The 25,405-nt window shown below is 39.6% G+C and overlaps 1 protein-coding gene across 6 annotated transcripts in view; it reads right to left on the reverse strand.

Annotated features, from left to right (window-relative positions):
* The window catches only part of PHACTR4 (phosphatase and actin regulator 4), a 123,282-nt gene that overhangs the window by 26,332 nt on the left and 71,545 nt on the right, over positions 1–25,405 (reverse strand). For 5 of the 6 annotated variants that reach the window (XM_043996675.1, XM_043996674.1, XM_043996676.1 and 2 more), the window contains 2 exons: positions 3,275–3,448; positions 1,894–1,974 (listed from right to left, as the gene is read on the reverse strand). In XM_043996675.1, coding sequence (XP_043852610.1) covers positions 1,894–1,974; positions 3,275–3,416 — 223 coding nt within the window. In that variant the 5' untranslated portion in view covers positions 3,417–3,448. Of the gene's footprint in view, positions 1–1,893; positions 1,975–3,274; positions 3,449–9,397; positions 9,410–25,405 lie in introns of those variants that run through there. The other variant, XM_043996677.1, reaches the window with a different exon arrangement.

A 25,405-nucleotide genomic window follows, 5' to 3' on the forward strand; every position in this document is an offset into this window, starting at 1 on the left:
AGGGCGAGGGACAAGCAGGGGTGCTGCTGGGTTTCAGTAAATGCCAGTGAATTCTCTGCTGTGGCCTGATGCATTCTCCTACTAGCCCCGGGAGGTAGAAAGTACAAAGTTGTTATGCACCCCTCTACAGAGGAGGAAGATGAGGCTCAAAACCCCACACCACCCAGTAAGTGTGAGAGCCTGAACTTAAACCCACAGCCTGTGGCACTAAATCCAGTGCTCTTTTAACGAAAACCACCTGCTTCTCCAGTGTTAAAAATACTGAGAAAGGACCCATAAATCCTATGAAAAATTCAAAGCAGAACTATTGTAAAGCCAAAAAAATAAGATCCCCTACCCCCAAATGCAGAGCCTGAAGTCAATCCCTGCAACAGGCCCCTGCAGGGGTGTAAAACCAGTGGCCCATCTTATTGAATGGCTGGTCCTCCCTACCTGTAAGTCTGAAAATGGCTCACACCAAAAGCCAGCAGACATGGCTATGGTGTGGAGGGCTGGCATAAAGGAAATGAAGATGAACCAGGAAATAAGGAACTGATGATGGATGGGATCTGCCGGGAAGGACACAGGCAGAAGCCACAGAGAGGGTAGGAGACTACACGTAAGAAATAAGGAGGGGGCAGCTAGGTGATGCAGTAGATAAAGCATTGGCCCTGAATTCAGGAGGACCTGAGTTCAAATCTGGCCTCAGACACTTGCCACTTGCTAGCTATGTGACCTTGGGCAAGTCGCTTAACCCTCACTGCTCCACCAAAACAAATAAGAAATCAGGGACAAAGATCTCAATCTATTATAACTGAGACATGGGACCTGGAGTCTAACCACCTCAATACTTGAAAGACATGCTGATCACTGCTATGATTGAAATGGTTATGTACATTCAATTGAACTCAGGTTAATTTCAAAGACCACCTTAGGCTCAGAAAATGGAAGGTGAAACCCATTTACCCTCTCAGGCATGTGTTGGCTGGTTTTACTTATTACTGTTATTATTAGGTACAAAGAGACAGAGAGGGAATGATGACAGAATGAAAAGGTTGTGGTATATAAAGAGACATATATGAAACCTGAATAAAGTTAACAATACACAATGAGAGTCTTCAGGATGTAACAAAAAGAACTCTGAATTAAGGGTTTGAAGACATGGGTACCAATACTGCCAATTAACTGTCCAACTTCAGACAAATCATTTTTTATCTCTGGGGTCTCATTTTCCACATTTGTAAAATAAAAGGGATTAGACTTTAAGGTCCCTTCTCTCTAAAATTCCATAACCATTCATTTTAGTTAGAGCAGAAAACAGGAATATATATTGGGAATTAAATTTCATTAACAGTGGGAAAAGAGAACTAGTGGAATTTTTTATTACTAGTTTCTATCATTTTTGGAGCCATATACAATGTTTTAAAAATCTGGTTTAAGTATTTAATACTTAAAAAAAAAATCAAAATAAATGTTGTGATTTCCTTCATTTCAGATAAAAAAAAATTTATAAAGAAGTCCTGCAAAGAAGCAGAGCAACAGAAAGGCCTCTGATCATTTCAGACCTGTGGTAATGGTTGAATCTCTGTGATAAACAAGCAGAAAAGGAAGACAGTGGCAAAGTGGGCACAGATACCAACAGAGACAAAGGACAGGAAGTGACACACAATACTGGAGCTGGCCGGGGGCAGGAGGATGTGCGAGGCACCATGGAAGGCTTTCCTCAGGGAATTCTTGACCAGATGGGCCATCTGCCAGGCACAGATTATCATCACAGAAGGTAGGAGTGTCTGTTCTGATTTGGAAGTAGGTAGCAGTCAGTTGTATTCTTCAATTAAAAAACAAAATCCAGCTGCCAAGTAGGACTCAGCCCACGCCAAGTATGCACATGCTACTACTGGTCAGTAAACTCACCATGTGCAGGGTCCTCCAACAGAAGCCCTCTTCTAACCAGCTCCTCTCGTGGCTTTCGCATGGAGATCTTCCGTTCTAGAACTGATATCAAATTGGAAACTAAAACTCAGAATCAGGCAGTTACATTTCAGCTTTATTCCCTGGGCAAAAAAAACTGTGTGGTTCAATCAACCCATCATACTCCTCAGCAAGGGTCAGAGGGTCACCCAGATGGCCTTAAGTTACTTAACACCCAAGGGCCTTATTATTTCCCTTCTTTGGGCTAAAAGGGAGGGAGGAGAACTGCTGGCTCCAAGATCTTAAGCTCTTTTCAAGTGTGGATAGTCTGTGTTCTGAGATTTTGGAATGCTATAGGTTGATGATAAGAATAGAAAAAATATACCTTTACAATCTCTTATACTAATGGGCAGCTAGGTATTGCAGTGGCTAGAGTGCTGGGCCTGGAGTCAAGAAGACCTGAGTTTAAATCCAACCTCAAATACTTACTAGCTGGGTGACCCTGGGAAAGTCACTTAACCCTGTTTGCCTCAGTTTCCTCATTTGTAAAACGAGCTGGAGTAGAAAATGGAAAACTACTCCTGTATCTTTGCAAAAAAAAAAACAAAACACCACAACAAAACAACCCCACAAAAACAAAAAACAAACCCCCAAAGGGGGTCATTCACAACCGAAAACAACTAAACAACAATATACTATTCGGAAAGCAGTAAATGTATTCATATTGTAATAATGTTACCTCACATTTATATAGCACTTTATGATTAATTACAAAGAACTTGATGCTTTCCTAGTTCTCTCCCTTATGCGTTCCCTTTGAGACTACCTTCCATTTACACTGCATTTATCTTGTAGGTACAGTTATTTTTGTTATTTCCCTAATTTCATGGTATTTCCCTCATTAAAATGTAAGTCTCTTGAAGGCAGGGACTGTTCTGTCTTTCTTTATATCCCTAGTGCACATATTAAATGCTTAAGTAAATGCCTGTTTATGGACTGACCGTTGATTTGTGTAAAAATACTAGGATGTGAGCATTCTACTTCCAAAATGAAGGTTATAGTCTTATGAAGTTTTTTTTTTCTACTTACATTTTGTAATATAATGTTTCAATTTTTTAGGTGGGAAATTTAAAGCTTACTGCTTCTGCTTGATAAATCAGTAACTCAATCCATTTAAACTTCAATTCCATCCAAATGACAATCTCTGGAATGTGGGGCTACCAGTACCCATGGCTGAGTGGATGCCAATAACTTCTTGCCTATTTAATTTCAGAAAGATTCGTTTCCCGCCCCCCCCCCCCCAGGTGGTTACATGCAGATGGGGAGAAAAGGAAGAGGCTGAGCACTTCCAAAATAATTCGAACCATGGGGTCTTCTAACTCACCTTCTGATGTTTCTTTGAACTTGTCGCTGCTTTTTTTTTTCCGCCATTTCCAGGGTTTGAAGATTTTGCCAAAGCCCGAGAACTTACTTTTCCTCTTGGTAGGCGGAGTGGTTTCCCCAGATTCTAGGCCATCCATGACCATCCCTGGGTCTGTTGGTTGATGATCTGCTTCCTCTACAAAAGAAAGACAAGAAAGGGAAAAGTGACTTTTCTATGAAACCAAATCTGAAGGGTTTTATCTCCTTGATTTTCTCCTCTGTGATTTCTGGAAAGGACAGAGGCATAAGAAAAGCTGACGTCTAATCTGCTTTGGGGGTATATTCCCAACCTTTATATCTACAACCCTACTTTGTTTTCAGTTTAAAAAAATGGAGAGGCACTTGGAAGCCCTCCTAGTTCCCAGAGTGTGCTCAGAGTCACAAACCTATGGGAAAAAAATCCACTGAAGTATGACCACCATGAGAAGATGTGGGTAAATTGGAATACTAATGCATTGTTGGTGGGCTTATGAACTGATCCAAATATTTTGGAGAGCAATTTGGAACCATGCCCAAAAGGCTATAAAACTGCATACCTTTTGACCAACAATACCACTACTAGGTTTATATCACAAAGAGATCATAAAAAATGGAAAAGGACCCATAGACATAAAAATATTTATAGCTGTTCTTTTTGTGGTGGCAAAGAATTGGAAGTGGAGGGGATGCCCAATTAACTGGGGAATGGCTAAACAAGTTGTGGTATATGAATATAGTGGAATACTATTGTGCTGTAAGAAATGATAAACTGATAAATTTCAGAAAAACCTGGACTTACATGAACTGATGCAAATGAGCAAAACCAAGAGAACATTGTACACAGTAACAACACTGTATGATGATCAACTATGATACAAGACAAGACAATGGCAAAAGACTCATGATGGAAAATGCTTTCGACATCCAGAAAAAGAACTATGGAGTCTGAATGCAGATTGAAGCAGATTACTTTCACTTTTGGGGGGTTTTGTTTCTTCTTGCGTTTTTTTCCTTCTGTTCTGATTCTTCTCTCACAACATGACTAATGTGGAAATATGTTTAACATGATTGTAATGTATAACTTATATCTGGTTGCCTGCTGGCTTCAGGAGGGGGAAAGAAAAGGAAGAAAAATTTGGAATTTAAAATCTTACAAAAATCAATGTTGAAAACTATTATTACATGTAATTGGAAAAAAAATACTATTAAAAAAAATTGTGACCACCATGAATAGTCTTCAGAAAACCAAGACAATGTTTGCTGCTTCTTCCTCTAGGTTACTTACAATCTCCTTATACAGGAATAAGAAATATTTACATTTATAACAGACTGTATTATTGACAAAGAGCTTGTCATAAATGATCTCATCTGATACTCTCTTGTCTGAAAACAATTTTGTGAAATGGGCAAGATGACGGTTATCACCCGCACTTTAAAGAGAAAGGTGACTACTAAGTGACAAAGCAGGAACATGGAAGACAGATGTTCTGGGGCCTGTTCTTGACACTCCACCACAGCTATCCTCACAGCTGTATTATTATGGTAACAAGAATAAAGTAGGATAAATGCATAACAGCAAACCTCTTATCCCCTCTCTTTGAGGGAGGTAACTGGCATTTGGTGTGATTTGAGGGGCTCCCCGAACGGCTTTTGAGAACCCCAAATTTGCTTCCCCCCCATCCTCCATGATTAAAAGACCATAATTTCATATGGGCTAATGAACTTTTCTCATCCTTCTGTTAAAATAAAAAATATCCATACAAAATTATTAGCTGGGGCAGCTAGATGGTGCAGTGGATAGATGGCCCTGGATTCAGGAGGACCTGAGTTCAAATCATGCCTCAGACACTTAACAATTACTAGCTGTGTGACCCTGGGCAAGTCACTTAACCCCAATTGCCTTACAAAAGAAAAGAAAAGAAAAGAAGAGAGAAGAGAAGAGAAGAGAAGAGAAGAGAAGAGAAGAGAAGAGAAGAGAAGAGAAGAGAAGAGAAGAGAAGAGAAGAGAAGAGAAGAGAAACAAAGTTATTCGCCTCTGAGAGAAATGATTATTCCTCTCTCATTAGTAGTCAATTATCAAAACCGGGGAGACCCAAACTTTTTTGCCTCTGTACTATTTCCTAGTATAATCTCTCAAGGACAGGGTTGATGGAAGAAGGGATTAACATGCTCTTCAATCTGGGTATCGTTACTCCAGCTCATGTTTGGGTGGGGGATATTCATTCTTTGTCTAGATTTCCCAAGACTGGACGTGGTCTGGGCTTGGGGATAGTCTCAGCTGTCAGAAGAGTGACAAGATGTCATTCTCAGCCCTACACTGGAGTGAGCTCACTTCTCTTTGTAAAATGCCCCTCTCAATTGTTAACTAGAGTTGATTGCCACCCTCCACCCACCACCATGATTGTCTCTGGTCCAAGAGAGATGGCCAAATGACCATCCTTTTACTAAAATGCTGGCATCATGGATAAAATTGTTAAATTACCCAGAAATCATGTCTCTCCGATCTTTCTAATCACCACACCTCAAACTTCTAGACTTTGACAACAGAAGAGGTGACCTACTCTAATGTGTCCATTGAAAAGGAGAGGAAACTGAGTCCTGGGAAAGGGAATTAAGTCGCTATGAACTAAATAGCCCTGTAAATATTTTAATGCGCTTAACAAGGTGCTTTCCTTCCTCACAAAGACCCTGTGGGGAGGGTAGTAAGCTATCCTTGCTTCACCAGGGAGGCTCAGATCAATTCAGGGACTTAACTTGCCTGGGATTCCCAAGGTAGTAAATGGCAACACGGGGGCTTAGCCTAGGATCTTCCAGCTCTCAGAGCTACCTCTCATAGCTCCAGCAAACTTTCTCTGGGGCAAAACGGAAAATCATCAGGGGAGAAGGAATAGCAGAGGGCACCAGCCCATGGAAGAGCTGTGAGCATGCTGGGCTTGGCAAGTTTATTTCAATGGGAGGAGGGGAGGGCAGCTCCAGCTGGGCCAAGAGCAACAAAAGCTCAGGAAGGCAGGCAGGAAGCCACACAATGAGGCTGTGCACCCCACCTTCTGTCCCAGCATTCTCTAGAGGAACCTTGGTGGAGTAGGGAGGAGAGCACATGGAACAGAGACTAATGTTTAAAACACAAAACAAACAAAAACATACTTCTGGCATTTAAGTTGAATTTCTACCTTAAGGGGGGGGAAAAGTACCATATATGCCAAGCCCAGAAAAGAATAAAAAGCCTTAAAAAATTTCTTTTCTATATGCAACGACACATGATTTTTTGGTTAAGGGAATAAGGTTTATATGAAAGAAAAAAGGTGACTGTCTGCTTTAATGCCACAGACAAGATTCTTTTAAAAGGAGAAATTCACAGAGAAGCACTATTTGGATGACCCTTTGAGAAAGAGGCAGCACTAGTTTTTTAAATAGAGAAGGCTTGGGCTCCTGGTATACCACCACAACCACCTGAGAAAATCTATCTACAACTGGAAGGCTTGGCTTGGCTTTCTAGACACAAACAAGGTTGAGCTCAAATGCCAGCTCCCAAACATGACCTACTGAACAGCTGATCCTTCCCCCCAAACTACCTCATGTTTTCTTATTTTTATTTTGTCTATACTATGCATCGCTTTTTTTTTCTTTGTAGTCCCAGCATCTAGCCAAGTGCTTGGAATATGGTAGGCAATGTGGTAGGCATGGAGTAGTCCTTGTTCATGGAATGATTCCCAAAAGTGTGTGGGGAGGGTTGGAGAGGGTTATTGTTGTTTTGTCTTTCGTTCTCCATGAAGACCATGACAGGTATTGTGACTTTCAATGAATTGGATTTAAGTGAGACAGGGCTGTGCAAAGTCACCAGCCTCACTGTCTCCTCCAGAGCCATCTAGGTGCAGTGGCAAGACATATTATCAGAACAACTGGAGATGACCCCCAGATGTTTAAGGCAATTGGGGTTAAGTGACTTGCTCAGAGTCACACAGCTTCGAAGTGTCTGAACTCAGGTCCTCACAATTTCAAGGCCAGTGCTCTATCCACTGTGCTACCTAGCTGCCCCATCAGCACCAGGGATGGTTAAATAAAGCCACATGGTTTTAATTTCTAACTCATTCACAGGCATCTTAATTGACTTAATTCTTTAATGATAATATAAATATATTTCAATATTTTGAGAATGTAATTTCAATGAGGTATTGGAGTTCTTACTTTAATAATAATAAACTTTTTATCTAAAGTTTTGAGTTCCAAATTCTATCCCTCCTTCCCTTCCTCCTGAGTCCCTTCCCTGAGTTGGGAAACAATCAGATATAGATTACACATTTGCAATTAATTAGTCATTTTGTATAAGAAAACTTGAATTAAAAAAAGCATGCTTCAGTCTGTGTTCAATCAGTATCAGTTCTTTCTTTGGAGGTGGATAGTATGCTTCATCATTTGTCCTTTGGGATTGTCTTGGATCATTCAACAAGCATTTTTTGGGGGATGATAAACATTTTTATTTATAGTTTTGGGTTCCAATTTTTATCCCTCCTTCCTTCCCTCCTCCCTGAGGCGGCAAGCAATCAGATATGGGTTATACATGTAAGATTATGTAAAACATCACCATATTTGTCATTTTCAACAAGCAGTTTTTAAAGCACCTATGTGGCAAGGCAGTGCACAAGGCAGCAAATGTAAGTCCCCCCCAAAAAAGAAGAAGAAGTAGTTTTAAAAAAATGAGCCTTTTCCCTCAAAGAGCCTACATAATAATGGGCAAAGACATAAATAAAAGGGAGCTGAATGAGGGGCAGGGGAAAAATACCTAAAATGAAGCATGGTGGTGAAATCCTGATAGAATCACAAGGCCTATAACTTGAAGTCTCTGCAGCTTGGCAGAACCTGCCAGGGCTTGTCTTCTGCTGGCATGGCCTCTGAGAACCCAAAGTCATCTTGACTTCCTAATGAGTCATTGGAGTAGGTCTTGAGTGGAGACATATGAATAGTTCCTATTTGTAGAGAGCTTCGCAGCTTACAGTGAGCTTTCCTGAACATAATAATAATGATAATGGTAGCTTACAGAGGACTTTCTATTATATATAATCTCATATGAAGACTGTAAGTCAGTCTCTCCATCATGCCCATTTTCAAAGTGAGGGAACTAGTACTTGGAGCAGTCAAGACTTTTCCTCGGTAAGTATCAAAGTTTGCAATCAAACTCAGATCATCTAATTATTCAGTTATGCTGTTTCTAAAGCAAATGCACTGTAATATTATGGGAACACAAACAGGTATAGTGCAGAATTTAATGTAAGCCCCGTTGGGGACTTAGTTGCTTGGAGTATTGGAAGAATTTCTAGCATCATTTAACATCAACAAGAGACCTGTCTAGGAGTCCTTGATCTGAGATGGAGAGCAAGGTGGCCTAGGGGCAAAGTCACAATCCCTGAATGTCATTTTCCTCCTTGTGAAATATGGATTGCAACACCAGAACTATATAATACTTCCTTCACCGGGAAGTTGGGAGGGCCAAAGGGAACACTGTGCTTAAAACATCTAAAATGTATAACTAAAAACAATTATTTGGTGGAGTGAAGACAAATGGACTTTGGGATTAGCAGACTTTGGTTCCAATCCTCAGGCTACATGACTGTGATCAGGTCATGCCACCTCTTGGAGCATCAATTTACTCAGATGTAATATGGGGATGGCAATAGTGCTGCCTGTAGCGACTCATAGGGTTGTTGGGAGGAAAACTCTAGAGGGCTATAATAATGTTAAATTATAACAATTTAATAATTAATGCTAAAGTCTCCTCTAATGGTCTGTACCAAAGCCAATGCCTTATTGTGGCATGGACATTACATGGAGTTTTCTATATTCTGCCACCAAAGCGCAACTAAATATTTCGTTCAAGACCAAAAACCATTATCAGAAGTTCAGTTCATCAATCCTTAATTTCTGCCAGGATTGTATACAAAAGTTCAGGGTCAGGGGAACACTTCAGTCTGAAAGACGCTTTTCTTAGCCTTAAAGTTAAGTTTTAAAAGGTTATTGTTTTGGGGCAGCTAGGTGGCACAGTGGATAAAGCATTGGCCCTGGATTCAGGAGGACCTGAGTTCAAAGCCAGTCTCAGACACCTGACACTTACTAGCTGTGTGACCCCGGGCAAGTCACTTAACCCTCACTGCCCTGCAAAAAAAAAAAAAAAAAGTTATTGTTTTGTGTTTTATAAGAATGGAAAGGGGCAGCTAGGTGGTGCAGTGGATAGAGCACCGGTCCTGGAGTCAGGAGGACCTGAGTTCAAATCTGGCCTCAGACACTTGACACTTACTGGCTGTGTGACCCTGGGCAAGTCATTTAACCCCAACTGCCTCACCAAAAAAAAAAAAGGGGAAAGTGTTTGATTAAAAGTTTAACTGTTAATTTTTTAAAATCAAATTTAGTTAAATTTTAGCTTCTTAAAAGTTTTAGCTTCTTCAGTTTCCTTTATGAATAAAAGTAATTCCCTTTGTGATTGACTATCCAATCAATATAAACTTAAAAAAGAAGTCCAGTTGATCTAGGCATATTCAAATGTTTTGAGGCTTCATTTTCTGTTAGCCTACATATCTTGCTGCCATTGAGGGAATTAACCATATGAGTGAGTATTATTGTCCTAGTATTACAGAAATTCCCAAATAGAGAAGAGATAGAGCAACATGACCTTTACAATATGCTGGACATCAGTGAAGATTAAGAAACTGATCCAAGAGATGCAGATAATCATTCATGCTTCAATGACCTGGGACCTCATCTGATTTGAACCCCACTGAAAATCAATTACAGGGTTGTCCATCACTTGATGAAGAGCTGAAGAAACTATGGAATATGAATACAATGAGATATTATTTGGTTCTAAAAAGTTACTAAATGTTAGGTTTTAAAGAATCAAGAGAAGACTTATACGAACTGATTGCAAAGTGAGCAAAACCTGGGAAACAATTTACGCCATAAGAACAATATTGTAAAGACAAACAACTTTCAAATACTTAAGAACTCTGATCAATTCAATGACCAATCATGATTCCACAGAATGGACCATGATGCATACTTCCCACCTCCTAACAAAGAATGATGGCCTTAAAAATTAGAATGAGACATTTCTGGATATGACTAATGAAGATAATGTTTTGTTTGACTATCCATGTTTGTTCCAAAGATTTTAGAGTTTTGTTTTTCTTTTTTTTTTAAGTTGGGGATGGGGGAAGAAGAAAAAACATTAACTGAAAAAAGAAAAGATGTAAAAAAAGAGGAAAAAAAAAGAAAACCTATGGGCTATATAATATAATCAAAGCTAGACTTGGCAAAAATGGACTATTTGCCAAAGGGAAGTAGATGCAGTAAATGGGTTTCATGATAAAGAATGTCAAAATCTTGTGAACTTGATGCCAAAATGTCAAGAGATTTCAGCAAAAGGAAAATATATTGTATATATTTTTGAAGGCTTTATGATAAATCAATATACTTAGGGGCAGGCAGGCTATACAGTGAATATAGTACCAGGCCGGAAGTTAGAATGATTCCCCTTCCTAACTTCAAATTTGGCCTCAGACACTAGCTGTGTGACCCTGGGAAAGTCACTTAACCTCCTTTGCCTTGGTTTCCTCATTTGTAAAATGAGCTGGACCACTCCAGTAAGAGAAAACCTCAAATGGTGTCATGAAGAGTCAGAAGTGACTGAAAAACGACCTAAGATGTTATTAAATAAGTTTACTTTGTCCCAGTTCATTTGTGCAACATTTAAAAACATACATATGTACATGCCGACATAAGTACACGCATGCATACATACATAAATACATAAAATGGTTGTGGGAAGGAGGGCAATAACAGCCAGGGGAGATGATGGAGGCCTTCTATAGAAGGTGGGACTTGAATAGAGCCTTGAAGAATACAAAGGAGTTGTGAGAGAGGGATGGAAATAAAGAGGGGAGAGCATGGGAGACAGCAAATACAAAGGCTTAGAGAAAGCAGATAGTGTAAGATGGGGATGAAACAGCAAGCAGGTTGATCTCTGGCTAGATCCCAGACTGTGGGGATGGAAGTAATGTATAAGATCAGATTGGAAAGGTTAAGTAGGGGCTCGGTTGTGAAAGGCTTGAAATGCCAAACAGGAGTTTATATTTGACATAAACTTGAGGTAACAGGGAACCAATGACTTTTGTTGAGTAGAGGGGGTGACTTGACCAAATCTATGCTTTAGAAATATCATTTCTGGGGCAGCTAGATGGCACAGTGGATAGAGCACCGGCCCTGGAGTCAGGAGTACCTGAGTTCAAATCCGGCCTCAGACACTTAATACTTACTGGCTGTGTGACCCTGGGCAAGTCACTTAACCCCAATTGCCTAACCAAAAAACCCCAAAAAACAAAAAACAAAAAAAGAAATATCATTTCTGCAGCTATGCAGAGGATGGAATGGAGAGAGGTGAAGTTTGAGGCAGGAAGACCAAAGAGGAGTCTATCACAATAGTCCAGGTAAGGGAAGCTGGGGTCTCAACTAGGGTAGTAGCTATGTGAATGAACATACAAGAAATGTTATGGCCTTGTAAATAACAGGTTTGGGGAACTGATTAACTATGTAAGGTGAGTGCAAATGAGGAGTCCAGGATACCAGGTTTCAAACTTGGGTGAGTGAAAGAATGGCAGCACCCTTGGTGGTAATAGGGAAATCTGGAAGAAGGTTGTTTGTTGGGGGTGGGGGGGGTGTGGAGGGGAACTGTGGGGGAGAAAGACAGATGATAAGTTTTTGGGTTTTTTTGTGCATGGTGAATTTGAGATGTTTCCAGAGCATGCAGTTTGAATGTCTCATAGGCTATTGGTGGTATGTAGGACTAGAAAGAGACTAGAGTTGTATATGTAAATCTGGGAATAATCTACAGAAAGGTAACTAACTGAATGCATGGGGTGTGATGAAACAATTATGTGAAAGAATAAAGAGAAAGTTTTGGAGTACACCTACAATTAAGGGCTGTCCACAGGTGGTAGGCAGAACATAAAACTCTGAAGGGACAAAGTAACCTGAAGGAGAGTAGTAAACAGTATAAAAAGCTGCAGAGAGGTGAAGGAGGATAAGAATAAAGAATAAGGAAGAGGCCACTAGTTAGTTTGGCAGATAAACAATTGCTAGGATCTTTGGAGAGACCCATTAAGTTGAGTGATAAAGTCAGAAGCCAGAGGGGAAAGGTTTAAGGAGAGAAATTGGGGGCTCTGAGTACAGGAAGCTTTTCCATGCAGTTTGGCTAAGACACAGAGGTGAGATAATAGGATCGATAGAGAGAAGAGGAACCAGGAAAATAATATACATCATGAATACAACAAAGTACAACAAAACGTTCAAATGGAATGTGAAAATACAATAACCAAGCCTGACCTCAAAGAATGGACGTGAGAAAGGAGCTCCTTCCACCTTCTTTACAGAGATGGGGTACCATGGGTATAGAACACTAGATAAAATCATACCTTTTCAGTATTTGATTGGTTTTACTGATTTTTCTTCCTTTCTCCTTTTTTTTGCGAGGCAATGGGGGTTAAGTGACTTGCCCAGGGTCACACAGCTAGTAAGTGTCAAGTGTCTGAGGCCGGATTTGAACTCAGGTCCTCCTGAATCCAGGGCCGGTGCTTTATCCACTGCGCCACCTAGCCGCCCCCAGAATTTTTTTTTTTTTGCAGGGCAATGAGGGTTAAGTGACTTGCCCAGGGTCACACAGCTAGTAAGTGTCAAGTGTCCGAGGCCAGATTTGAACTCAGGTATTCCTGAATCCAGGGCCGGTACTTTACCACTGTGCCATCTAGCTGCCCCCTCCTTTCTCCTTTTAAAATCTTTATTATAAGTGATATCTGTGAGGGGATGGAGAAGGGATACAGTGGGAAATCTAAGTGATGTAAAAACAAAATATACAAACTATTTTTAGAGAAAAATCTAGTTGAATTGGTGACCTAGAGAGAGTATTCAGTGACAGTTTGATGTCAACTTAGGTCTCTAGTGCAGTAGGCTAGGGGTCTGTTCTAGGCCCTCTGCTGTGTAACATATTGAAGACAGGCATGCTTATCAAATGTGCAGATGATACAAAGCTGGAATGCCCTCCCTCCCTTACCTGTGCATCTTAGAATCCCTAGCTTCCAAAGTTCAGCTCAAGAACCACTTCCTATATGATGCCTTTCCTGATCCCTACACCCAGGTGCACCCCTACCTAAAAGTTAACTTCTATTTACTTTGTAAGATTTTGTAGCTAGCTGCATGTGTGTGTGTTATTTATCCTTAACAGAATGTAAGCTCTTTGAGGGTAGGGGCTGTTGTTACATTTCTGTTTCTCTATGCCCAGAACCAGTGGCTCGCTATGTACCACAGGTGAGGCTGAATGAACAAGAATTTGGCAACAACTTCATCTGTCCCAGTAGCAAGGATTACACGCCTATACTATCATGCACAGCTCGAACGTGCTTTTTTCAAATTGTTGATACATTGTTTTTGACTCCTATTGAAAAAGTCCAAGGGTATAAAGGAATAAGAACCAAAGGAACATAGTATAAGCAAAAATAAAAACAAAGAAAACTTCCAAACAAAATCATGGGGGAAAAAAGCCAAATCCTAAAACAATTAAACTAAAAAATAAAAAGGAGGCTGACCACAATTACAGCAAACCATACCTTTCCACTATTTAATGACTGATAAAAAGAAATCTCATTAACAAAGTATCATCAGGGGCAGCTAGGCGGCGCAGTGGATAGAGCACCGGCCCTGGATTCAGGAGGACCTGAGTTCAAATCTGCCCTCAGACACTTGACACTTACTAGCTGTGTGACCCTGGGCAAGTCACTTAACCCCAATTCCCTCACCAAACAAAAACAAAGTACCATCAATGTTGTCCACTGTATTAACCATGAGGTTTTTGCAGTTTGCTATTTTCTCCAGCAGCTGGGATATGGCTGCACTTAGTGACTGATCAGCTTATCGCACTTTCTCATCAGCCTTGCAGTTTGCCTTTTCTAGTTCTAATCAATATTCTGACATCTGAAGTCTTTGTTAATGGCTGCTCTACACCCTTGTTTGTCCCTTCTTTCTGCAGTCCCAGTTCAAGTTGAGACAGCTAGAGCTTGCCTTTGATAAGGTCTATGGGAGAGGCGAACAGCACTCCCAGAGTCACTCTCAGCTGTGTTTAGGTAGAAAGTAGCCTAGAAGTGCTTTGGAAACCAAACTTTTGCCATTCAAAAGCAACGCCCAAGACTGATTAAAATAAAATGATGAGAGGCTCTTCCCACCCACTCTGCTGACACAGTGGGAAGAGATACAAGAAGTGCTTCTCATCCACGGATATAATTTGAAAACAGTTCATAAAAGGAGGAAGCAACTCCATCAGTTATCCAAGAACAAAAGTAAGGAAGTTTTCTCCAGGATTTTTAACTTATTGCCAGAGGAAATCGACAGGGATATGATTCCACCAAGTCTTCTGAGTAATAATCGCCATTTATACCACATTAAAAAGAGCTATTGTCTGTCTCATTTGAGTAGGTACTACAGGTATTATCTTCACTTTACAGATGAAAAAACTGAGGATTAGAAGTTAGATGACTTGCCTAGGCCAGGTGACAAGAAGCACAAATCTAATTCAGGGTTTTCTTTCTCCAAAGAAAGTACTGTGGGCTTTACATCAGGGCTTCTTAAACTTTTTCAACTTGCAACCCCTTTTTGCCCAAGAAATTTTTACTCAATCCCTGTATATAGGTGTATAGAAGCTTTTTACTGTTGCCAAATTTTTCGCAACCCCCACATTCAGTTATGGGACAACCTGGCAGTTTAAGAAACTTTGCTTTACACTACATTGCCTCTATAAGGAAACCTCTCACTCATCTGGATGATGAGGGATAGAAGCTGCCAATCCTCACACACTCTCACCTGAACTTACCTCACTGAAATGTCATGGAGGGAAGGCAGCAAGCCTAGAAAGCAGCACCTCACCCAGCCCCTAACCATTAATTTTCAGGGCATTCAAGGACCCAGAAATAGCTCCTCCCCACTAAGGGTTGGGTGATCTTATCCTGTAAAGATGGGGGCATGGAGGTTAGGGATGGGGTGTGTGGGGGGGAATGGCTCCAACTCCAGTGCCTTCCTCCCATCTCTATCTTGCCACTGGACCCAGATAGTTTGCAAAGTCCTCCCTCCCTCACTTAAAATCCAGTTCACTTGCAGTGCGTTATCATTGTCATTGTCCCTCTGTGAGATCTAAGGACAAACAAATCTTGACCTTTCAGTTTCATTTCAGATTAATCCCATTATAATTAAAATCTTCACATATTAACATATGTCCGAACCCTAGCTGATAGTACATTTACATCTTCAAGAACCATTCTAGATCACATTTCCTTCCCACAGAAGAGATTGTTGAAAATTCCTTTGACTTCAAACTGAGGCAGTTACACAGAGACAGAATTAAGCTGCTTAGAGTTTAAAAGGAAAAGCCAGAGTTAAAGGAGATCACAAGATGAGGAAATTGAGGCCCAAGGAAGTCAATGGACTCATTTGCCCAAGGTAACACTGGCTAAGTAAGTCACAGAAGCTGCACTAAAATCCCTTTCTAGCACATCAAGATGTGCAGCTCTATACACAATCTGTAGGCACAAAATTAATTTTGAATGCTTAATATAAAATCATCTGGTTAGCCCATTCCAAAGTTCCATATTTGAGATAATCTAGAAACTGCTCAGCTCCATGTCATCATATACACCCCTTTTATCAAGAAGCCACTTAAATCTGACTGCCACTACCTGGAGCCTTTAATACATTGATCGGAGTAGCAGGGCTCCAAGGAAGAGGAGACCAGAAAGCAGGTCAGGCAATGATGCTTCCTCCTCCCCCCCCCCCCCCCCCCCCCCCCCCCGCCATGTGCGTGTGTGCGTGTGTGTGTGTGTGTGTGTGTGTGTGTGTGTGTGTGTGTGTGTGTGTGTTCGTTCGGGGCAATGAGGGTTAAGTGACTTGCCCAGGGTCACACAGCTAGTGTCAAGTGTCTGAGGCTGGATTTGAACTCAGGTCCTCCTGAATCCAGGGCTGATGCTTTATCCACTTCACCATGTAGCTGCCCCAAAATTTATATACATATTTTAAAGTGATCATGAGACAATATTTAGGTCTGAAGGAATGATGATGAGGCACTGCAAAGACCTAGAAGTCAATTCAACAAGCATTTAAAAGGCTAGTCAGTGAAGTGCATGGTGGCAGAGCTATGATTACAAAAGAAGCAAACAATTGCTGGTCTTTAGGAGCTTAGAGCTTACTGAAACTCGACTCCCCTCCCTGTTCACCTTCCTAACTTTAAACTTAAATGGCAAAATTCAAGCTTACCTACTGTGCTGCTGCTTTCATGGCTAATGTTTATGAAGAGAGCATTCCAAATATAGCCAAATCAATTTCAGATGAGGCTGAGGACTTCAAACTTCTGCAGAATACTTATTCAATCAATCTTTCCAGCAGTTTGTACTCCAAAACATTCGATTCTTATAAAACCTAACTATTGAGGGGCAGCTAGGTGGTGCAGTGGATAGAGCACTGGCCCTGGATTCAGGAGGACCTGAGTTCAAATCTGGCCTCAGACACTTAACACTTACTAGCTGTGTGACCCTGGGCAAGTCACTTAACCCGCAAAATAACCCCAAAAAAACCCCCCTAACTATTGCTCACCTGAGGGCAACACAAAAAAATTATATCCCTAAGATATTAACCAGATAAATCTTCTAATAGGCAAGTTGTTTTCTCAAATTTAGACCCTCATTAAAGCAAGTAGCAGCCAGAAATGTAAACATTCTTTTTATAGTATCTCCTTTTACATGCTAGAGTTTAATGGACTCAAGTTCGGAATAAGACATACATTTTCCAACACAGCCAATGTGGCAATTTGTTTGCTACATTGCATATGTATTACCAGGGTTTTGGTTTTTGTTTATTTGGTGTGGGTAGGAGAACTAGCAATGGCATTGTACCTCCTTAAAGAAAAAAAGAAAAATTAAAGAAAAGGTTACTGAAGTGTATTTTAAATGCACAGAATAGAACAGAACACCCAAAAGAATCACAGACAAGCAGAACAGCTTTGAAAATCTCATTTAATTTACATTTCTGTAATAAAGATATTACATATGTACATGTATTAGATATCTGCAGTTTCATATATGCACATATAGGCTATTTTAGTTTCACGTTGTAAAAATAGCTACTATGTTCAATACAAGAGGATACAGGCTCTCAGGGGACTACGATGAAAACAAGGTCCTTAAGGCACTTAGAAGATTCCTTCAAATTCTACATTTATGACATATAATGTTCAACTATCAGAAGCAGTGATTCTTGTATACAGACCTTGGGGACAATTAGCATGCTAGCTCTCAGCAGTTCAAGTTTCTCACCCTGAATTCTACTTGAAAACTTAGCAGAGCCCACTGCAGATGAGCCAAGGACTACTAAGGAAAAGCACCAGCAGGTTATGTAAAAATTGCCTTTCTCTAGGTTTTATTATGCAGCAACTGTCTCTGTGCCTGCAGTTCTCTCTGTGCATGATAATTAGAGGGTGGAACAGTCAAAGGAGGCATGCTTGAAACTGTTAGTAACCTAATTTGTTCACAAATCATTTGTTCACAACACCTCAGATGTTTTTGCTTCCCTGATACTTATTCTCATTAGAATAAATGCAGGACTTTGGAAGTGCTACTGGTGACCTGCATTTATAGCTGACCTTTAAAGGAGTTAGGTGATATCATGTGGCCTTATGGATTCACCCCCCCCCCATTTTCTGGGAGCCAGGAAAAAGGTGGTTTCCCTCTGGCTCTCTTTTTGTTTGCCAGAAAATGGAGTCTAGGATGTGAGCTGTTGTTTAAATGATCACGTGCCCTAAGAAACACCCCCCCCCCCCCCCCTGCTCTGAGTCATGCAGCTGCAGGCAGCTAGAAGGATGTGTTACAGATCTGGAAGGCTGGGCGCCTTTGGAGGAAGGAGGTAAAAGATAACTAAAGTAAATTACAGTTTGGAGTCCTCTCCTCTAATATTGCCCTGGGAGCCAGAATGTAAAAGAAACACACTTCATCTTTTAAACCTTAATGTTTCAAGTTCTACTTTATTACAGTGTTTTGATTATTCCATTACAAAATCACTGACTACCAGCTGATCTCAGAAATCATATGGTCCAACACCCCTCATGTTACAGAGGGGGCAACTGAGGCTCAGAGAAAGGAAATGAATTGCTGAAGATCAGATGATGGCTCCATGGAATATGAATCGCTACAGTACAGGAGGAATCTCCTTTCCCTCCTATTCTAATAGTCAATAGATTTTCTTGGCTAACAAGGATTTGGCAATTCAAAGTTCAGAATAACTTAGCTGCTTACTTGAAAAAAATTTAAAATGGGGGGCAGCTAGGTGGTGTAGTGGATAAAGCACTGGCCCTGGATTCAGGAGGACCTGAGTTCAAATCTGGCCTCAGACACTTGACACTTACTAGCTGTGTGACCCTGGGCAAGTCACTTAACCCTCATTGCCCCGCAAAAAAACAAACAAAAATGAAAAAAAAAAAAGTTAACTTCTCCAATATAAATTTCTAGGAGGTAAATTTTTTTAAAGCAGGCATATGCCATTAGTATATATAATACTTGGCACTTTTCATCTTCAAAGAATTCTGCAAGTATTAATTAACAAAAGTATAGAAGGAAGATCTTATTACACTTGGAGAAGTAAGGAGGGAATATGCAGTCTGCCCAAGGACACAGATGTTGTCTACTTACAACCAATTAATAGCTAATTCTGTCTGGTAGGGCACAGATAATGCAATTTTTTCCCATAGCTATAAGTTTAAATTTCTTCCTAAATCAGATTACAAGAACATAGAGAATATTACAAAATACAAAACAGGGGCAGCTAGGTGGCGCAGTGGATAGAGCACCAGCCCTGGAGTCAGGAGTACCTGAGTTCAAATCCAGCCTCAGACACTTAACACTTACTAGCTGTGTGTCCCTGGGCAAGTCACTTAACCCAATTGCCTCACTAAAAAAAAAAAATACAAAACAGGCTACTTCAAGGCATGGTGTCCTGTAGCCATCCTCAAATCATGGCCCACTGTGACCTGAGGGTCCCCAAGCCCCTGAGACTGTATTTTCATCTACCCTACCCAAAACATTATAAGAAACTGAAGAAGAAATTGGAATCTAGCTATCTTCTATGAAGCCAGACATTAGAAATTTACTAAAATGTTCTACTTTTTTAAGTTTGGGAACATATAGATTTTTCATTAAAATGCTATTTATGTCAACATATAATGAATGTATTATTTTAAGTGATTTGGTAAATATTTTAAAATTTTATCTGTTTAAATCTCTAATACGATAAATATCAATAGATATATTCCACTTAAACAAAAGGGGGATAGTATTTAAGAATATATAAAGGGATTGTAAGACCATATAGTTTGAGAATTGCTGGTGTGTTAAGATAGGATATTAGACTTGGAGTCAAGAAAAGTTCAAATCCAGCTTCAAGATTTACTATCTTTGGGGGCGGCTAGGTGGCGCAGTCGATAAAGTGGATAAAGCACTGGCCCTGGACTCAGGAGTTCCTGAGTTCAAATCCAGCCTCAGACACTTGACACTTACTGGCTGTGTGACCCTGGGCAAGTCACTTAACCCCCATTGCCCCACAAAAAAAAAAAAAAAAAGATTTACTATCTTTGTGATTTGGGCAAATTGTTTAACTACCCTTTGGACCTTGGTTGCCTCTTCTATAAAAATTACCTCTACAATCACTTCTTTCTCTAAAAACATGATTCCATGAATTGGTACAAATTCCTCAATCAACACTTATCAAGCATTTAAGATATCCCAAGTATTGAACACAAGGAACAAAAGAGCTCGGTTTCTACCCAGAAGGGCTATACAATATATGGGGAGGAATGAACAGAGAAGGGAGCTTGGGTGGAGGCAGTCACAGGGAAAGGTGGGTGGAGACATGTGATAATTGACTCACCCACCACTGCAGTATCAATGGTAATGAACTATACTGTAATAGATAGTCAAAGGATATGAACTTAAGTTCTTAAAACATGTTCCCAACAACTGGTGTAAATCTAACAAAAGAACAGTTTAAAGAAATATGGGAACCGCATCAATAAGAAAACCAACCAAAATCATTATCAATAGATGCAGAGAAAGCTTTTGACAAAATACAACACCCATTCCTAATAAAAACACCATAGAGCTTAGGAATAGGTGGAGCTTTCCTTAAAATAATACCAGTATCTACCTAAAACCATCAGCAAGCATTATATGTAATGGAGATAAGTTAGAGGCCTTCCCAATAAGATCAGGGGTGAAACAGGGATGTACATTATCACCTCTATTATTCAATATTGTACTAGAAATGTTAGCATTAGCAATCAGAGAAGAAAAAGGAATTAAAGGAATTAGAAGAGGCAAGGAGGAAACAAAACTATCACTCTTTGCAGGTGATATATATATATATATATATATATATATATATATATATATATATATATATATATATATATTTTTTTTTTTTTTTGGTGAGGCAATTGGAGTTAAGTGACTTGCCTAGGGTCACACAGCTAGTAAGCGTTAAGTGTCTGAGGCTGGATTTGAACTCAGGTCCTCCTGACTTCAGGGTCGGTGCTCTATCCACTGTGCCACCTAGCTGCCCCTTAAACAACAGTGATTATTATTATTATTATTATTATTATTATTGCAGGGCAATGAGGGTTAAGTGACTTGCCCAGGGTCACACAACTAGTAAGTGTCAACTGTCTGAGGCCGGATTTGAACTCAGATCCTTTGGAATCCAGAGCCAGTGCTTTATCCACTGAGCCACCTAGCTGCCCCCTTTGCAGATGATATGATGGTATACTTAGAGAATCCTAGAGAATCAACTCCAAAATTACTTGAAACAATTAACAACTTTAGCAAAGTAGCAGAATATAAAATAAATCCACATAAATGATCAGCATTTCTATACATGACCAACAAAGTCCAGCAGCAAAAGATAGAAAGAGAAATTCCACTTAAAGTAACAGTAGATAATATAAAATACTTGGGAGTCTACTTGCCAAGACAAACCCAGGAACTATATGGACACAATTACCAAACACTTTTCACACAAATCAAATCAGATCTAAATAATTGGAAAGATATCAATTGCTCATGGATAGGCAGAGCTAATATAGTAAAAATGACAATTCTACCTAAATTAATTTACTTATTCAGTGACATACTAATCAGACTACCTAAAAATTATTTTATAGAGCTAGAAAAAATAATAACAAAATTCATCTGGAAAAACAAAAAGTCAAGAATATCAAGGGAAATAATGAAAAAAAAAATTCACAGGAAGGTGGGTTAGCTGTACCACATCTGGAGCTTTACTATAAAGCAGCAGTCATCAAAACTATCTGGTACTGGCTAAGAAATAGAATGGAGGATCAACGGAAGAGGTTAGGCACAAAAGACATGGTAGTAAATGACATTAGTAGTGTACTGTTTGATAAACCCAAAGACTCCAACTTCTGGGATAGGAAGTCAGTATTTGACAAAAACTGCTGGGAAAACTAGAAAATAGTATGGCAGAAATTAGGCATAGACCAACATCTTATACCTTATACTAAAATAAGGTCAAAATGGGTACATGATTTAGACATAAGAGGCAATACCATAGGTAAATTAGGAGAGGAAGGAATAGTCTACCTTTCAGATCTTTGGAAAGGAGAACAGTTTATGACCAAACAAGAGATAGAGAATATTATGAAACGCAAAATGGATGATTTTGATTACATTAAATTAAAAAGTTTTTGTACAAACAGAAGCAATGCATCCAAAATTAGAAGGGAGGCAGAAAGCTGGGAAACAATTTTTATGGCCAGTACTTCTGATAAAGGTCTCATTTCTAAAATATATAGGGAACTAAATCAAATTTATATGAATCCGGGGCAACTAGGTGGCACAGCGGATAAAGCACCGGCCCTGGATTCAGGAGGACCTGAGTTCAAATCTGGCCTCAGATACTTGACACTTACTAGCTGTGTGACCCCGGGCAAGTCACTTAACCCTCACTGCTCAGCAAAAAAAAAAAAAAAAAAAGAATCCAAGTCATTCCCCAATTGAGAAATGGTCAAAGGATATGAACAGGCAGTTTTCTGAGGAAGAAATCAAAGCTATCTATTCTCATATGAAAAAATGCTCCAAATCACTATTGATTAGAGAAATGCAAATTAAAACAACTCTGAGGTACCACCTGACACCTATCAGATTGGCTAATATGACAAAAAAGGAAAATAATAAATGTTGGAGAAGTTGTGGGAAAATTGGAACACTAATGCATTGTTGGTGGAGCTGTGAACTGATCCAACCATTCTGGAGAGCAATTTGGAATTATGTCAAAAGGGCTGTGAAGCTGTGCATACCCTTTGACCCAGCAATACCACTTTTGGGTCTTTTTCCCAAAGAGATCATGGAAAAGGAAAAAGGACCCACATGTATAAAAATATTTATAGCTGCTCTTTTTGTGGTGTCAAGGAATTGGAAATTGAGGGGTTGCCCATCAACTGGGGAATGGCTGAACAAGTTGTGGTTTATGGATGTAATGGAATTCTATTGTACTGTAAGAAATGATGAGCAGAAGGAGTTCAGAGAAACCTGGAAGGACTTGCATGAATTGATGATGAGTGAGATGAGCAAAACCAGAAGAACACTGTACACAATATCATCAACATTGTGTGCTGATCAACTGTGATGGACTAGATTTTTCTCACCAATCCAATGGTACAGGAGAGTTCCAGGGGACTCATGATGGAAGGGGATCTCCAGAAAAAAAAAAAAGAACTGTGGAGTATAGATGCTGATTGAACCATACTATTTCTTTTGCTTTGGGTGCTGTTGTTTTCCTATTTTGAGGTTCTTCCTCATTGCTCTGATTCTTCTCTTATAACATGACTAATGCAGAAATATGTTTAATGTTATTATGTATGTGTATAACCTATATCAGATTGCCTGCTGTCTAGGGGAGGAGGAAGAAGGGAGAAAAATCTGAAATTGAAAAGCTTGTATAAACAAATTTTGAGAACTATCTTTACATGTAACTGGAAAAAAATAAAATACTTTTATCAGAAAAAGAAAAAAAAATATAGGAGAATAAAGCAGAACCAAAGTAACAAAATATGTAATTACTATGGAAGTAAAGAAAACTTTAAAAACACTGGGCAACACTAGTAGCTAGTAGTAACTTACATGATGTCCTTTCTCTTAAGAAACAAGAAGGCATGGGGGCAGCTAGGTGGTGCAGTGGATCAAGCACTGGCCTTGGATTCAGGAGGACCTGAGTTCAAATCCTACCTCAGACATTTGATGCTTACTAGCTGTGTGACCCTGGGCAAGTCACTTAACCCTCATTGCCCCACCAAAAAGGAAGGAAGGAAGGAAGGAGGAAGGAAGGAAGAAAGAAAGAAAGCATTCAAAGGTATTTACATTGTCCAATCAGTCACTCAGGTTGTTTTATTTTACTGTTTGGGAATAGTATGCTATGGGTGTTAATGTTGTGTTAAAACAAAATTTACATATGAAAATTTAAAACCATGTTTTCTCTTTTTAATTGTTTTTATTATGTATTTAAAACATCATTGTTTCCTTATACATGTTATAGAAAAGGAGGCATGTGAAATCATGAATCTCTTACATATAGCTTTTTTTTCATATAAGGTATTTTATTTTTTCTGTTACATGTAAAGATAGTTCTCAACTTTTGTTTATACAAGCTTTACAATTTCACATTTTTCTCCCTCCCTCCCCCCTCCCCTAGACAGCAGGTAATCTGATATAGGTTATATCTATATATCTATATAGATATATATATATCTATACACACACATATATATATATACACATAATAACATTAATCCTATTTCTGCAATAGTCTTGTTATAAGAGAAAAAATCAGAGCAATGATGAAAAACCTCAAAATAGAAAAAACAACAGCACTAAAAATAAAAGAAATAGTATGGTTCATTCAGCATCTATACTCCACAGTTTTTTTTTTTTTCTTGGATTTGGAGATCCTCTTCTATCATGAGTTCCCTGGAACTGTTCTGTACCATTGCATTGGTGAGAAGAATATAGTCCATCACGGTAGATCAACACTCAATGTTGATGATACTGTCTACAATGTTCTTCTGGTTCTGCTCATCTCACTCATCATCAGCTCACATAAGACCCTCCAGGTTTCTCTGAACTCCTCCTGCTCATCATTTCTTACAGCACAATAGTATTCCATTGTATTCATATACCACAACTTGTCCAGCCATTCCCCAATTGATGGGCAGCCCCATAACTTCCAATTCCCTGCTACCACGGAAAGAGCAGCTATAAATATTTTTGTACATTACATATAGCTTTTTAAAAAAGTACATTTAGCACAATAAAAACCCTGCCTTGCTTGTCTGTGTCCTCTTTTGAACTTCCTTCAGAGTTTCCTATGTATTTTTTTTTTTTTTGCAGGGCAATGAGGGTTAAGTGACTTGCCCAGGGTCACACAGCTAGTAAGTGTCGAGTGTCAGAGGTCGAATTTGAACTCAGGTCCTCCTGAATCCAGGGCCATACCTTTATCTACTGTGGCACCTAGCTGCCCCCTTCTATGTATTTTTTAATAGTCAATAACATTTACTAAGCGCCTATTATGTGCCAGGCTTATCAAAAAGCACCAGAAGGCCCAGAGTGGTCAATACTTCATAAACTATGGAACTGAGTTAAAGTTGTGAAGTGACTAAGGGAAAGGTAACAGGTTATGAAGTTTGTACCTCGTTAGTGGGTCATTGAAAAACATCAAGTTGCCCATTTTTACCCATGAGTCTGGTCAGTAATTATTTAAGTTCCATCGATGTTCAAACACTGGAATGTCGGAAGATTAAGCAGTGCCTGACACCTTCATATCCTCACTGTGTAACTCTGCACCCCGTGGATAGAAGAGTATACTGTCCAAACTATGGCCAAACCAGGGCAGCGAGGTGGCGCAGTGGATAGAACACCAGCCCTGGATTCAGGAGGACCTGAGTGAGTTTAAATCTGGCCTCAGACATTTGACACTTACTAGC

This window comes from Dromiciops gliroides, chromosome 3, assembly GCF_019393635.1.
Source record: "Dromiciops gliroides isolate mDroGli1 chromosome 3, mDroGli1.pri, whole genome shotgun sequence".
Lineage (NCBI taxonomy): Eukaryota > Metazoa > Chordata > Mammalia > Microbiotheria > Microbiotheriidae > Dromiciops > Dromiciops gliroides.